General features: G+C 46.5%; 1 protein-coding gene across 8 annotated transcripts in view; it reads left to right on the top strand.

The window, feature by feature from the left end:
- The window catches only part of RALGDS (ral guanine nucleotide dissociation stimulator), a 104325-nt gene that overhangs the window by 69897 nt on the left and 19584 nt on the right, over positions 1-14844 (top strand). For all 8 annotated transcript variants that reach the window (XM_061604237.1, XM_061604231.1, XM_061604235.1 and 5 more), the window contains exons 2-5: positions 6919-7029; positions 11227-11420; positions 12595-12669; positions 13973-14166. In XM_061604237.1, the coding sequence (XP_061460221.1) occupies positions 6919-7029; positions 11227-11420; positions 12595-12669; positions 13973-14166 (574 nt within the window). The remainder of the gene's footprint in view (positions 1-6918; positions 7030-11226; positions 11421-12594; positions 12670-13972; positions 14167-14844) is intronic.

Raw genomic sequence — 14844 nt, 5'->3', positions numbered from 1 at the left:
GTGGACTCAGACCGGGGAGATCAAGGTTCATATCTTCTCCCCCGCCCCCGTGTATAGACATGGAAGGAGCTATCAGTTTTGGTTCTCTGTTTCTCTTCCCCCCTCCCCAATCTTAAATTCAGTTCACAGTTCTGCAGGAATTTGCAGGGGGGGAAATCCAGCATTTTAGTGTGACTTTCTCCTAATAAAGACATATTTGTATATAGGTTTGACTGATGTACGCATTTTTGCAGTTTCTCCTAATATAATGCATTTTTGTATATTTCACAAATACATTCATTTTTAGGCACACTTTCCCCTAATATATGCATTTTCGTGAACATTGGTTGGAGAACTGCATTGCAAAACTCAAATAACTGCAATTTTGAAGCATGGGTGTGTTTCGATTCTTGCATTATTTCAGAAAGTGTGAATTTGACAGATTCTGCTTGAAATGCGATCTGAATTGAATTTCTCCCCTGTCCCTAGCTGTGAAGCTCACTGGATGTCCTTGGGCTGGGTCACCATCTCTCTCTCTCTCTCTCTCTCTCTCTCTCTCAGCCTAAACTACCTCATAGGGTTGTTGTGAGGATAAAAATGGAGAACTATGTACTCCACCTTGAGTTCCTTGGAAGACAGGCAGGATATAAATGTAATAATAAATAACAAATTTAAAAGTTCCCATAACAGCTTTGGAAGCCAGGTAGGCATTCCAATAGAAGCATTGAGAAAGTGGATAGAGAAAAGTTCTTCTCCCTCTCTCATAATACTAGAACTCGTGGACATTCAAAGAAGCTGAATGTTGGAAGATTCAGGACAGACAAAAGGAAGTACTTCTTTACTCAGCGCATAGTTAAACTATGGAATTTGCTTCCACAAGATGCAGTAATGGCCACCAGCTTGGACGGCTTTAAAAGAAGATTAGACAAATTCATGGAGGACAGGGCTATCAATGGCTACTAGCCGTGATGGCTGTGCTGTGCCACCCTAGTCAGAGGCAGCATGCTTCTGAAAACCAGTTGCCGGAAGCCTCAGGAGGGGAGAGTGTTCTTGCACTCGGGTCCTGCTTGCGGGCTTCCCCCAGGCACCTGGTTGGCCACTGTGAGAACAGGATGCTGGACTAGATGGGCCACTGGCCTGATCCAGCAGGCTCTTCTTATGTTCTTATGTTCTTGCCTTGTTTGTGTCTGTGCGGCCCATGGAGGTTTTAAACGTCAATGTTGGGTGTTGACAGTTGGTGAAATGAGGCCTACAAATGCAGTTTGCAAATGCTGATGCCAGTGGTGCATAAGCCAAGGTCTCTCCTTAGGAGCAGGCTGATGCAAGCGAGGGCTCTCGTTCATCATGCCTGTGTCCCACCTTCCTCCCTCCCCCCCGGGTGCTCAGGGCAATGTGCAACAACCCTGCGAAGTTGTCTCACGCTAGGGATGGGATCCAGTGCTGGTTCAAAAGCATTCCATTGACCTATCGATTCGAGTTCATTCTTTGTCTGCTAGCTACTGCTTTTACTGATCCATTCCTCCCCCACAAAAAAATATTGATATCAATATAGATACTTTAAAGGAAATATTGGTATTTTGAAAGGAAATATTGATAAATGAAAGGAAATATCAATAAACTTATCGCTCTTAATATCAACATTTTAGAGGCAGTCTGTTTTCAAAAATAGCTAGGGGAAATCGCTACACAATCGTCCGGTCCACAACGATAGAGAACAAGCAAATTAATGGAAAATTCAGTACCAAATCCAAACTGGGTGGAATTGTAGCACATCTCTAGTTCCTGCAGGGCACCTTTCCGTCTGTCGCACTTGACAGTGAGCTGCAGGCAACCCTGGGTTGTCTGCTTTGAGGAGGGGAAGTTGATGAGACAAGCACCGGTTTCGTTTTCAGGGGTAAAAGATGTAATGGTGAATTGGCGAGAAAGAGAGTGTACCCTGCCTGCCAACTCATCTGCCTTCTCGGAGAACCAAGCTCCTGACTTGACAGGAAGTGTTGCCTGCCGCTGATGAGTCAGATCATGTGTGGTCTCCATTCCAGGTAGGGATGGGTGAATATGCCAGATTTATGCCTTCTCATGTTTCCATATTAAGTAAAGTTCTACACATTTCCACAACAATTTGCAATTATATATATATATTTAAAAAAGGAAGTTCCTCATGAAAATTCATCAGCATTTTTGTGCCAATTTCTCTTTAATAGAAGCGTTTTTGCATGCCGTTTTGCAAATCTGCACATTTTTGTACAATTGTTTCCCCTAATATAATGAATTTTGTATGTTGTATGCATTTAACTGCACAATTCACCCTGGCCATATGCATTTTGTACACATTGCTTGACCAGAGAACTGCCTTGCCAAATTAGGAAATGTGTACATTTTGAAGGATGGCTGCTTTTCAGTCTGCGCACTGTTCTGGAACATGAGAACTAGGTAGATTCACCTCTAAATGCAAGCAGATCCACATTTTACACCCATCCCTAATTCCAATTCTGCTGAAACCAGACTGGGATTGGTTCAGTTGCTCTGAACCTTGAACAGACAACAGAAGATCTGGCTTTCTTTTTTCACAGTAGCTGTTTTTGCTTTTTGGGTCAATGCAACCATCACCTCACTGCTGGCCTAATTTCCCCCATCCATCTCCTTTTCAGCATGAGGACTAGACTCTTTGTGTGTATTGCTCTGGTTTTAAAGCATAGCGTATAGCGGCAGAGAAGGTGGATCCCTGCCTCTGTGCATACAGCACCTGGCGCCTTCATTGTCAGTTTTTAGGTGCCAGGCTCAGACGTTTTTATTTACCTGGGCTTTTGGTGGTTACGTTAGCCTCTAATGTGCCGCTTTTGTTTTAGCGGGGTGGGCTAAGATTCACCCTCTTTATTCTGTTGCTGGATGAGTAGTTTAGGAATCTTGTATTGTACGTTGGGTTTTTTTATCTCTCTTTTAATTGATTTTGACCTGTTTGGATCTATTTTGTTGTTAAGTTGCTTTGAGACTTTTTTGTTTTTTAAATAAAGCAACTAACAAATGCAATTTGTCATAATTATCATTAGGTTCTGGCCAGCGTTAGTTTTACCCAGAGTAGACCCATTGAAATTAACAGACATGACTGACTTAAGTTCATTAATTTCGATGGGTCTTCTCTGAGTTGAACTTAACAGAATACAACCCCAAAATAATAATCGATATCTATTACTACTATTGAGGGTAATAATTACTGATGATGATAATTGGTTGTGACCGCTGTCGGTGTTGTTATCACCGTCACGTGTCTAGTTTTGGTGTCTCTCAGCATGTGGTCCAGAGTCCTTGAGGACATGATCCACATCAGGCTGATGCCCCGTTTTGCACCCACACCCTTTCTTTGGAAAGATGAGGGGGTTTCTTTGGGTTTAAATGAAAAACTTCTGCATCTTCCGTTCTGGCATACCAGGAACATGCATGCCATTCCTGCGGTTTTGACTTCCTTCAGCCCTCCTCCTCCTGCTGCGAAGAGCACTGAGGGGGCAGTTTCGTCACTTGCCCCACGGCGGGGTCCCTTCTCACCACAGCTGTGTGCACACTCTGCTTCTGTTCCATCAAGGGGTCAGTTGGCTTCCATCCTCCCTCCCGCATTACAAGACCTAGTTGAGCTTAGGTGCCCCTTTGCTGCCTGAAGAAAGAAATGTTTCATGCTGTTTGGAAGGGGCTGGTTGACTCTGAGCATGAGCAGAGTTCCTCCCTTAGGGAAACACTTGCTTACACCCCCTCTCCCCCCAGAAAAAAGGCTTAAGGGCAAAGTGTGTCTCTGAGCATATTCTAAGTGCATTTTTTAGCAAGGGAGCTGGGTTTTTTTGGAAAAATAAAGTCAGTGGCCCTTCAGACGTTTCCTGGGCATGTGTGGTGTGTCTCCCAGTCAGCGGCAGAGTACCTGCTTTGCATGCTGAAGGTCCCAGGATCAATCTCTGAGGGCATCTCCAGGGCTGGGAAAGAGTCCGTGTTTGAAACCCTGGAGAGCTGCTGCCAGTCAGTGTAGACGTTGCTGAGCTCGATGGATCCAAATGTCTGACTCAGTACAAGGTAGCTTCCTGTGTCCTATGTAGGCTCAGCCCTGCGATATTCCTGCTTCAGGTGCCGAATTCCCTGCTAGCGAGTTGCAGGATGTGACACTTATGATTAGGCGCTGCCTCTTTCTCATAGCATGGTGGCAGAGCACGTGCTTTCCTTACCACAAGTTTCTGGTTCAAAGCCTGGCATCTCCCGTTCCAAATCATCTCTGGGAAGGAAGAGGTTTGAGAGCTGCTGTCAGTCTGTGAAGGCAGGGCTGAGCTTAGAAGGTCAGGCAGCCTCGATAGAGCGTATACAAGCAGATGATTTTTCTGTCCAGGAGGGTGAAATCAAGACTTTCCCCACCTTGCTTGTTTTTACTATGGCGGCAGGCACTTTCCGCATGCTTTCAAGCTTCTTTTTGCATCCATAAGGACTAGAAACTTTTTTAAAAAAACAACACATTGTTCTAAATAACAAAAAGATTCTTGAGAGTGCTGCAATTGCACCGAATTCTGCATTCACACAAAATGATCCTGGAGTGGAGTGGGGGAGGCACCTTTGAGCAACCACAACCACTTTCCGGTTTAGAAATTTTACCTCAGCTGCCATATGTTTTGATGAGCTCTGAAATGTTACGTAAGCTTGGTAAGATGTGTGATTTTTCATACTCTCTCTTTTTTACCACTTTTGTAGCGCTACCCCAGGTGATCAGTAAACTTAGTGCAAGTTGTAGGTTCGACACTCCCACGTTGAGTTCTGACAGCTGTGTTTCCAAAATGGGGCAAGGGAGGAAGATAATCAGTCATGCTCAGGGGAAATCCCCAGACTTACAGCAAGAGAAAAAGGTTTTAGGGGGGAAACCTAAGTGTCAAAGAAACCAGCCCAGAGAGGACTGAGCATACTCAGTCACAATGTTTCTTGGAACCCTGAACTACAGCACTCTACACTGCAACACTTTGTTGCAGCTCCCATCTACCCCCCCCCCCAAAAAAAAACCCAGGTAGGAAATTTCTGATTTGAGGCCAGTTCACACAGGCAAAAGGCCTCTCTGTAATCTTTCATTTGCAGCTTGGGGTTTTGAGATCATGTGGAAGAGCTTTCAGTGTGGGAGTGAAGGATCCACAGATGTTCCTGTTTGAAATAGCTGCCCTTGCTGCCCCACAGGCACAGTATCTGGGGGTGATTGGGAGTGATTGCTTGGCGGACCGTGAACCAGCCTTCTTTGAGGGAGAGGGGCGCACGCTGTAGTCGCTCAGAGGCACTCTTTTTCTTTTGGTTGCCCATTTTAATTACTGCACATATTTTAGTATTGAAACCCGATTCCTGAGTTGCTAGAATAAGCACACCTAGTGTATATATTATGTGTTTATGCACACTGCACATGTGTTACCTTGCTACCTCTTTCAACAGTTGCTGTACGGACAGTTGATTCTCTCATTCCACATATATTGCAGATAAGTGGGGCTGAAAGAGATTAATGGCTTGCTTTTCAGGCTGTCTTTGCCTTGAAGGGACATCTCCTGCCCTCCCTTAGCCACCACTAAGCTGCCATCCCCAATATGGTGCCCGTGGGCACCACAACGCCCCCATTGGTGCCCACCAAAGCCCCTTTCCAAATTTTATTGTAAAAATTGAGAGGTTTTAGCTTTTTCTTTGGTTGGAGGGGTTATTTTGGGGGGATGGTAGTGGTGGAGCTTCCCCACCTCTCTGTGTTTCATTTGTGTGGGGATATGAGTTTCCCTGTCAGGAGGTGAGGCTCTGAGCATGGGCAAAATGGGCATTTTGTAGTGGCCACTTAGACGTTTAAATGTTCGCCCAAGTCCTGGCGCAGAAGGCGACTAAATGGCAACATGATAGACTTGTCTAAATTGATGCACGGCACAGAGAAAAACACTAGAACTCGGGGACATCCGACAAAGCTGAATGTTGGACGATTCAGGACAGACCAAAGAAAGTCTTTCTTCACACAGCAGAGTTAATCTGTGGAATTCACTTCCACAAGAGGCAGTGAGAGCCACCAACTTGGATACCTTAAATATTAGGCAGGCGCCATCTCTGCTATCTTTTTGGCGCCTTTTGAAGACTTTCCTCTTTCAACAAGCCTTTTAAGTTGAGACCTATCCCAGTCTGTGTCTGTGCTAGAATTGCTTTTAATATATATTTTTTAATAATATGTTTTTAACACTTTTAAAAATATTTTTGTTTTGTTTTAATATATTTTAAGGTCTTTTTACGATGTTTTAAAGTGTTTTTAGTGTTTCTGTTTGCCGTCCTGGGCTCCTGCTGGGAGGAAGGGCGGGATATAAATCAAATAATAATAATAAATACCTGGAAAAGAGGATTCGGCAAATTCGTGGAGGATTCGGCTTATCAGCAGCTACTAGCCAAGATGGCTGGGCTCTCCTTCCATGGTCAGAAGCGGTATGCTTTTGCATACCAGTTCCTGGGAATGGCAGGAGGGGAGAGTCTTGGGCTTCCCCTTAGAGCGTCTGGTCAGCCCCTGTGAGAACAGGGTGCTGGGCTACATGGGCCACTGGCTTTGATCCAGCAGGGCTTGTTCTCAATTCCATTCCGGTGACAGATTTAAAAAATAAAAAAAAAGTGTGGGGCGCTTTAAAAGCTGCTGCCTTCCCTCCCATCTGTACCTTTCTGGTAGTGTGTTGAGATAATGGGCATTCATTATGTCCTGCGGAGCCGAGTGATCTGAATGAAAGGAAGTTCCCCTTGAAACAAGGGGCATTTGGCAACCGTTTGTTTGCAGAGCTGGGAGTCTGGACAGGCCATGAGATGCAGAGAGCAGTTAATCTCTTTCTCCTTTCGTTTTGTAACTGTGAAGCTGCCAGAACAGTGTGTAAATTTTATTTCATACCCCCAACCACTCATCTCTTTGCTTTTTTTGGGCTGTCTCCTTTCCAGAGCTCCACCCAGGAGATTGGAGAAGAGGTCGAAGATGGCGTGATCTACAGCATTTCACTCCGGAAAGTCCAGCTCCACCACACGGCCAACAAGGGTCAGCGATGGCTAGGGGTAAGCGAGGTCTTTGGCTGTTTGCAACAACTGATGGAGTGTTGTGACTGAAAGCAACTATTTACGAGCCTGCAAGTTGCTGATTTGGATGTCACCTTGGCCGTGCATGCACCAAGGCAAGACACTTTCTGTCTCATCTCTGGTGTGGAGATGGTAGTAGCGGCTAACTTTACAGTACTGTTCTGAGCGTTATTGTTTCAACAGTGGAAAGGGTGCTGACCTCTCCTTCACCGGAGGTATTTAAGCAGAGACCTGGATGGCCACATGTCAGGAATGTTGTAGTTGCACTCTGCCTAGCAAATCATGCAGTAAGCAAGGGTCAGACTAGATGATCGCTAAGGTACCTTCCGTTATTTTCTGATAATACATGGAAATTGGGTGCGAGAACAGTGGTGCACAGTCCCAATTTCTCTTCCCACCCACCCTCCTCCACATGCTTGGCAAACAACTTTCCAGAATATAGATACAGAAGAAAGAAGCTTGGGACCGGGATACCTGAAAGAACGTCCTACCACTTACATACCCAGTCGATCACCGCGCTGTGCAGGTGAGGGCCTCCCGCAGATACCATCTTATCAGGAGGTCCATTCTGCACAACATAGGAAACGGACCTTTAGTGTGGTGGCACCGACCCTTTGGAATTCCCTCCCCTTGAATATTAGGCAGGCACCATCCCTGTTCTCTTTTCAGCGCTTGCTGAAGACCTTCTTGTTTCAAGAAGCCTTTGAAGTAGAGACCTTATCCCAGTCCATGTCTGTGCTTGAATTGCGTTTTGATATGTTTTAAAAGTTTTTTTTAAAGAGGTTTTGCACAACAATTTCCCTTCCCCAAAGATCAGACTTTTTTTGCAATAAGAAAAGTGATGAATAAATGCACTGGAAAGTGTGGGCTAACGCTTGCTTTGAGACAACATCATCTAACCTTCTCTCAAACGAATCAGGATGAACGCTCGTTAAATAGCCAACAGTTGTCTGATCTCCCTGCAAATGGAAAAAAGCAACCAGAATGATCAAGACGATGGAGCGACTACCTTATGAGGAAAGATTGCAGCATTCTGAGCCTTTTAGTTTAGAGAAAAGTCAAGTCAGAGGTGACATGACGGAAGTGTATACAATTATGCATGGTGTGGAGAAAGTGGATAGAGAAAAGTTTATCTCCCTCCCTCATACCATAAGAACTCATGGCCACCCGATGAAGGTGAATGTTGGAAGATTCAGGACAGACACAAGGATGTCATTCATCCCAAGGTGCATAGTTAAATTACGGAATCCGCTTCCACAGGAAACGATGATGGCCGCCAGCTTGGATGGCTTTAAATGAGGATCATTATTTATTTATTCTTTGATTTATATCCCACCCTTCTTCCCAGTAGGAGCCCAGGGCGGCAATCTGTGGGTTAGACAGATGCATGGAGAAAAAGGTTATCAGTGTCTGCTAGCCATGATGGCTATGCTGTGATTCTGCCCTGGGCTCCTGCTGGGAGGAAGGGTGGGATATAAATCAAATAATAAATAAATAAAATAAATGATTCTGAATACCAGCTACTGGAAACCGTAAAAGGGGAGAGTGCTCTTGCGCTCAGGTCCTGTACACAGGCTTCCCAGAAGAAGCATCCGGTTGGCCACTGTGAGAACAGGAATCATAGAATAGTAAGAGTTGGAAGGGGCCGATAAGGCTATCGAGTCCTGCTCAATGCAGGAATCCAAATCAAAGCATTCCTGACAGATGGCTGTCCAGCTGCCTCTTGAATGCCTCATAAGAACATAAGAAGAGCCTGCTGGATCAGGCCAGTGGCCCATCTAGTCCAGCATCCTGTTCTCACAGTGGCCAACCAGGTGCCTGGGGGAAGCCAGTGTTGGAGAGCCCACTACCTCTCTAGGTAATTGGTTCCATTGTCATATGGCTCTAACAGTTAGGACGTTTTTCCTGATGTCCAGTCGAAATCAGGCTTCTTGCAACTTGAGCCCATTATTCTGTGTCCTGCACTCTGGGACAGTCGAGAAGAGATCCCGGCCCTCCTCTATGTGACAACCTTTCCTGTACTTACTTGAAGAGTGCTACCATATCTCCCCTTAGTCTTCTCTTCTCCAGGACCTGCCCAGTTCTTTCATTCTCTCCTCATAGGGCTTTGTTTCCAGTCCCCTGATCATCCTTGTATCCCTCCTCTGAACCTGGATGCTGGACTAGATGGGCCACTGGCCTGATCCAGCAGCCAGGCTCTTCTTAAGGCCTTGTGTTCTCAAATTAGGATGAATGCTTCATAAACGGATCGCCTGGAAGTGCCCAAAGTCAATCCCGCAACCCTGAAATCTGCCTGCTGTAGAAGTCCCCCAAAGCCTTTACTGTGCGAGCACAACTGTGAGCATCTCTTTGTAGAATGGGACCTTTTGATCCTGGAGGAAAAGGGGGTTAATTCAGCCCAGCTACCGCTGCCCTGCCCATTGACATCTCGCGGCGTCACCCTGACACCTTTTGCGTGCCGCTTCCCTTCAGCCCGACTGTCCTGTGTCTTGTCGTGTCAGTACTGGGGGAGTGGAGAGAGAGAGAGAGTCTGGAACGCGGCAAAGGAATTTTGCTTATTGTTGTTAGTGTTTTCCGGCTGTCTGATCTCGTCACGTGATTCAGCTGCTGCTTTTCTGGAGAGCAGTGGGGAGACTTTGACGTCTCGATGCCCTCTGCTTTGCTTTGATTCCCACCCCATTTTAAGAGCCTTTTAAAGACAATGTAATTTGCTTGGGTGAAATGACCCACCGTGCACCTGATTAAAAATATGTTTAGGGTTGCATCCAATGCTAGTCCTACTCTGAGGAGACCCATGGAAAATAATGGGCATGACAATATAGATCCTTTCATTTCAATTGGTTATATTCCGCTATGTTCTGCTTAGAGCAGACGCACTGAAATTAATGAACCCAAGTTAGGCTGTGTGTACATCATACATTTAAAACACATTTCCCCAGTAAAGCATCCCGGAAACTGTTGTTTACCGCTCACAGAACTATAATTCCCAGCACCCTTAACAAACTACAGTTCTCGGGATTCTTGGTGGAAGGGATATGCTTTTGAAGTATGGCGTGTATGGAGCTTTAGCCGTGTCCATCAGTTTGAGTGGTCCACTCTGAGCAGTTGTAGGTACTGAGGACATGCTACCATTTATTTATTTTAACAAAAAGGAGAAGAGCAGATGGAAAGCTAGATCCTGCACCAGTAAAAATAATGCCAATTTGTAAATTCTGCGTTTGCTGGATATTTGGGGAAGCAAGCAGCCATCCACGACACTGAAGCACCTCCTCTTCTCCCCAGTTAATCTTATTTAGCCACTTCTCTGGCTTCTAAGCTAGGTGCTTATTCTTCAAGCATCATCGTTGCCACAATATGGACTAGAAACGTGAAACAGTGTTGTTTTAAAAATGTGTCAAGTATGCAGTCGTTGGTGGTTGGGCCACGACTCCCTGCTTTTTTGCCCTACCTTGCCATGAACGGAGGCCACATTTTAATGATCCAAAGCAAATAACTCACATTCCACATGCTTAATTGAGAACAGGTTGCTAAATTCGTCGTATTTGGGACACAAAGGGGACTTGTGTTTTGGTTGGTTTGTATTGGTTCGGGAAGTGCACATTTGGTTTGGTTCGCATTTAAAATGATGTTGTTGTTGTTATGTGCCTTCAAGCCAATTAAGACTTGTGGCCACCCTCTGAATCAGCAACCTCCAATAGCATCTGTTATAAACCATCCTGTTCAGATCTTGTAAGTTCAGGTCTGCGGCTTCCTATATTGAATCAGTCCATCTCTTCTTTGGCCTTTTTCTACTCACTTCTGTTTTTCCCAGCATTATTGTCTTTTCTAGTGAATCATGTCTTCTCAGTATATGTCCAAAGTATAACTCCAGTTTCATCAATTTAGCTTCTAGTGACAGTTCTGGTTTAATTTGTTCTAACACCCAATTATTTGTCTTCTTCGCAGTCCATGGCGTGCAAAGCTCTCCTCCAACACCACATTTCAAATGGGTTGATTTTTCTCTTACCCGCTTTTATTTAAAATGTGAACCAGGTTAATTCCCCCCATCTCCAGTGGTAGCCAAACAGCATCTGGAGGTCTGCAGTCTCGTCCCTCTTCCTGCTCTCAGCAGTGCTCTGTCGTCCACATCATTATCCACGGAACTGTTGTTCACGCGATTCTCTGGCCCTTTTACAGTTTGAGAACGAGTCGGCCCTAAACCTCTATGAGACGTGTAAGGTGCGGACCATCAAAGCTGGGACCTTGGAGAAGCTGGTGGAGTATCTTGTCTCGGCGTTCAAAGGCAACGATTCCACCTACGTCACCATCTTCCTATGTACGTATCGAGCGTTTGCCACGACCAAGCAAGTCCTCGATCTCCTCCTGAACAGGTAACCCTTTTTTCCTCTTTCCTTAAGGGTATGGTTTTTGAGTCCTAGGTCCCAACTGCGCTATACACTTAAAGCAACATCATACCACTTTAAATGGCCAGGTTAGGGTGCTGAGAGTTGTCCCTATTCCCCTCCCAGAGCTACAATTCCCAGAGTGGTTTAACAATCAATCCCTCTTCCCAGGGAACTCTAGGAATTGCTACTCTGTGAAGCAAATAGGGGCCTCCTAACAACTCTCAGCTCACTTTACAAACTACAGTTCCCAGGATTCTTTGGGGGGAAGCTACGACTGTTTAAAGTGACATGATGTTGCTTGTCATGTTTTTATTGTTTTTAATATGTTTTTAAACCCTTTTTAAAGGTGCGTTTAAAGCTTTTAAAAATGTTTTTAAAGATGCTTTGTTTTAATATATTTTAAAGTCTTGCTTTTTATGATGTTTTAAAGTGGTTTTAGTGCGTTTGTTTGCCAACCTGGGACTCCTACTGGGAGGAAGGGTGGGATATAAATCTAATAAATAATAAATAAATGATGTATCATGCAGATGGGGCCCTAGCTGTGGCCGTAATGATGTGGGGTGGTGGTAGTGGTGAGGTCCTCTAGATTTCTGGGCTACAACAAAATTTGAAATCAGAGAGAAACGTGAATCAGTTCACACTTACAGGCGAATCTCCCTAATTTGCCCTTTCCGAAACAAAGTTGGAACCGGAACAGAGTCATCCTTTGAAATTTGCGCTTCTCCAGATTTTGCAGCGCAGTTCCCCATCCAAGTAACGTCTACCAAATTGCATATACTGGGAGGAAGTCTGCAGAAGAATGCATATGTTAGTGAAAACGACATACTCCCCAAAATCATTATACTAGGGAAAATCGCTTTTTACAAAAATGTATATATTAGGGGAAGTTGCATACAAACGTGTATATTAGGGGGAATGCGCACTAAAATTACATGAAGATTTAAAAAAAACCCTCAAATTGCGGAGAAACTGAACTGAAGGCTGGAAAAATGAGAAACTAACGCTGACAGATTTGCCCATCCGTAAGTACAAATCTGCCGCCCCTGACTATTGGCCATGCTGGCTGCCGGGAGTTGGCTTTGAGGGCAAGCGGGATACCAGTTGCATCTCAAGGGTGTGTGCACCGCAAAGCTTTAATTGGCTTTCTCGCGCCCTCTAGATATGGGAAACTCCACCTCCAGCTCAACGGAGACCACCCGCAGCAAGCCGTGGACGAGAGACTGGAGTTGAAAAAGTAAGTGTCCAGTTTTTGAGCAGCGTAGCCAATGTGGTGCGTCCTTCAGATGTTGTTGGACTTCAGCTCCCATCGTCCGCAACCCTTGACCGTACCAGCCAGGGGGCTGATGGGAGTTGTAGTCCAACAACATCTGGAGGACTCACCTTGTTGGCTACCCCTGTGGTTAAGGGTTGCAGATTGTGTTTGACTCTCCCCCGAGAGGCAGCGATGCCCCCCCCAGCGACTTCTATGATTTTAAAAGAAGATTAGACAAATTCACAGAGGAATAAGGCTGTCACATGGCTCCGTTCTGCCTCCACCGTTGCAGGCAGCGTCCCTCTGAATACCAATTTCTGGGAATCACAGGCTGAGACAGTGTTTATAGGCTCACGTCCTGCTAGGGGGCTTCCACTGGGGCATCTGGCTGGCCACTGTGAGAACAGGATGCTGGACTAGATGGGACACTGGCCTGGTCTAGGTGGGCCGCACTTCTTTATGTAATTAGTGTTCCTCAAGTTTCTAGCCAGTGTGATGTTTGGTTTTTGTGATAGTCAGGGATCCAGAGGCTGCTTTTACAGGTTTGCTCCAGAGCGAGGGGTAGAGGACATGCTTCTTTAGCCCAGATTTTGGGAATGTGAGAGTGTAGAGCGCTGCAGGGAGCCAAGTTGAGATTTCAGGGGAGAGCAGCCACCGGTGTGAATACTGCTCCATGGTGAGATACAAGACCACCTCCTTCCTTGCAGACCACCTTGGGTGTCGCAATCAGTGGAGGAGGGCTTTGGTCATTCTACCACCCTCAGAAGATCAGGGAGCAGCGGCCCAGGCAAGGGGCAGCCTCTAAGTTATGGCACTCCCTCCCCACAGAGTTGCCACCTGGCACCATCGTTATATCGTTTCCGTCGTATGCTGGTGATGCACCTCTTTACACCTGAGAGTTAGAGAGATTTTCAGGACCCACCGTAGTCCCGCGACTATGATTTGTTTGCAGCTGTTTTCAGTGTTGCATTTCTATCATGAAAGAAAGGCGGGGTATAAATGTGATAATAATTAAAATAATTATGTGGCGCTAACCCGCCTAGGACCTTAGGGTGAAGGGGGGATTCAGAAATTAAATCGGTGATAATTAATGAGAGAGGTTCACGGCTGGGGAAGGTGTTGGCAGGCAGACTGTGTGTGCCAACCCTGTACAGGTTTTAGGGTGGCATCGGCTGCCGTGGCTGAAAGCTTACCAGCCGTTTGGAGTGCAGCCAACCCCATGGACAACCGTTGACCTGTCCCGACACCTTCCTCTTCCTCATTGCCCCCTCCTCCTCCTCCTCAGCACCATCTCTTCCATCCTGGGAGCCTGGCTGGATCAATACTCGGAAGACTTCCGCAAGCCGCCAGACTACACCTGCCTGAAGCAGCTCATCATTTACGTGCGGCTCAACATCCCTGGCTCAGACCTGGAGCGGCGAGCGCGCATTCTCTTCACCCAGTTCCAGCAGCAAGAGAGGGCCGAGGGGGAGGCGGAAGGTGAGCAGGGCTTCCTGGCTGCTGGTCGCGTTCTCTCTCGCTGTTTCTGTTTCTCTTTTGGCTTGGCCTACTTTTCAGGGTCGTTGTGATGATAAGATTGAGCCGGGGAGGGCGTTGCCTCCCGCCTGAGCTCCTTGGGTGATGGGCCAGATTAAGATAAGGAGCTGCCTTCCCGTTGGTTCGTATGCCCCAGGTCTGCCCACTCTGACTGCAAGCATCTCTCCAAGGTCACAGGCAGGGAGAGATTGTTCCCGTCACCTGCTACCTGATTCCTTTTAATCTGGAGATGCCAGGGGCTGGACTTGGCGCCTTGTGGATGCAAAGCATTTGCCCTTTTGTGGCCCATCACATTAGTCTAGGCCAGCCTTCGCCAGCCTGGGGCCCTCGAGGTATTTTGGGCTGCAGATATTTTGGGCGGCAGCACCCATAAACCCCAGCCGTCGGCTGTGCTCGCTGGTGCTGATGGGAGTTGGAGACCCAAAATGGCCGCTGGAGGGACTGGGGCGAAGGCTTGGAGGCTCTAGTTTGGCTGCCAGCATCTCTCCAGAGCCTTGGCGGTGGCGACGGTCCCAGCCTGACTCCTTGAGGTTCTTCTAACTGGAGATGCCAGGGACTGACTCTAGGGCAGCGGCTCCCAAACTTTTGTACCCCACCACGGACCACTCGAAGGTCGCCGAC

Source organism: Rhineura floridana, chromosome 20 (genome assembly GCF_030035675.1).
Source record: "Rhineura floridana isolate rRhiFlo1 chromosome 20, rRhiFlo1.hap2, whole genome shotgun sequence".
NCBI lineage: Eukaryota > Metazoa > Chordata > Lepidosauria > Squamata > Rhineuridae > Rhineura > Rhineura floridana.
Note: the sequence above shows the minus strand (reverse complement) of the source record. Positions and strands in the feature narration are given on the sequence as shown.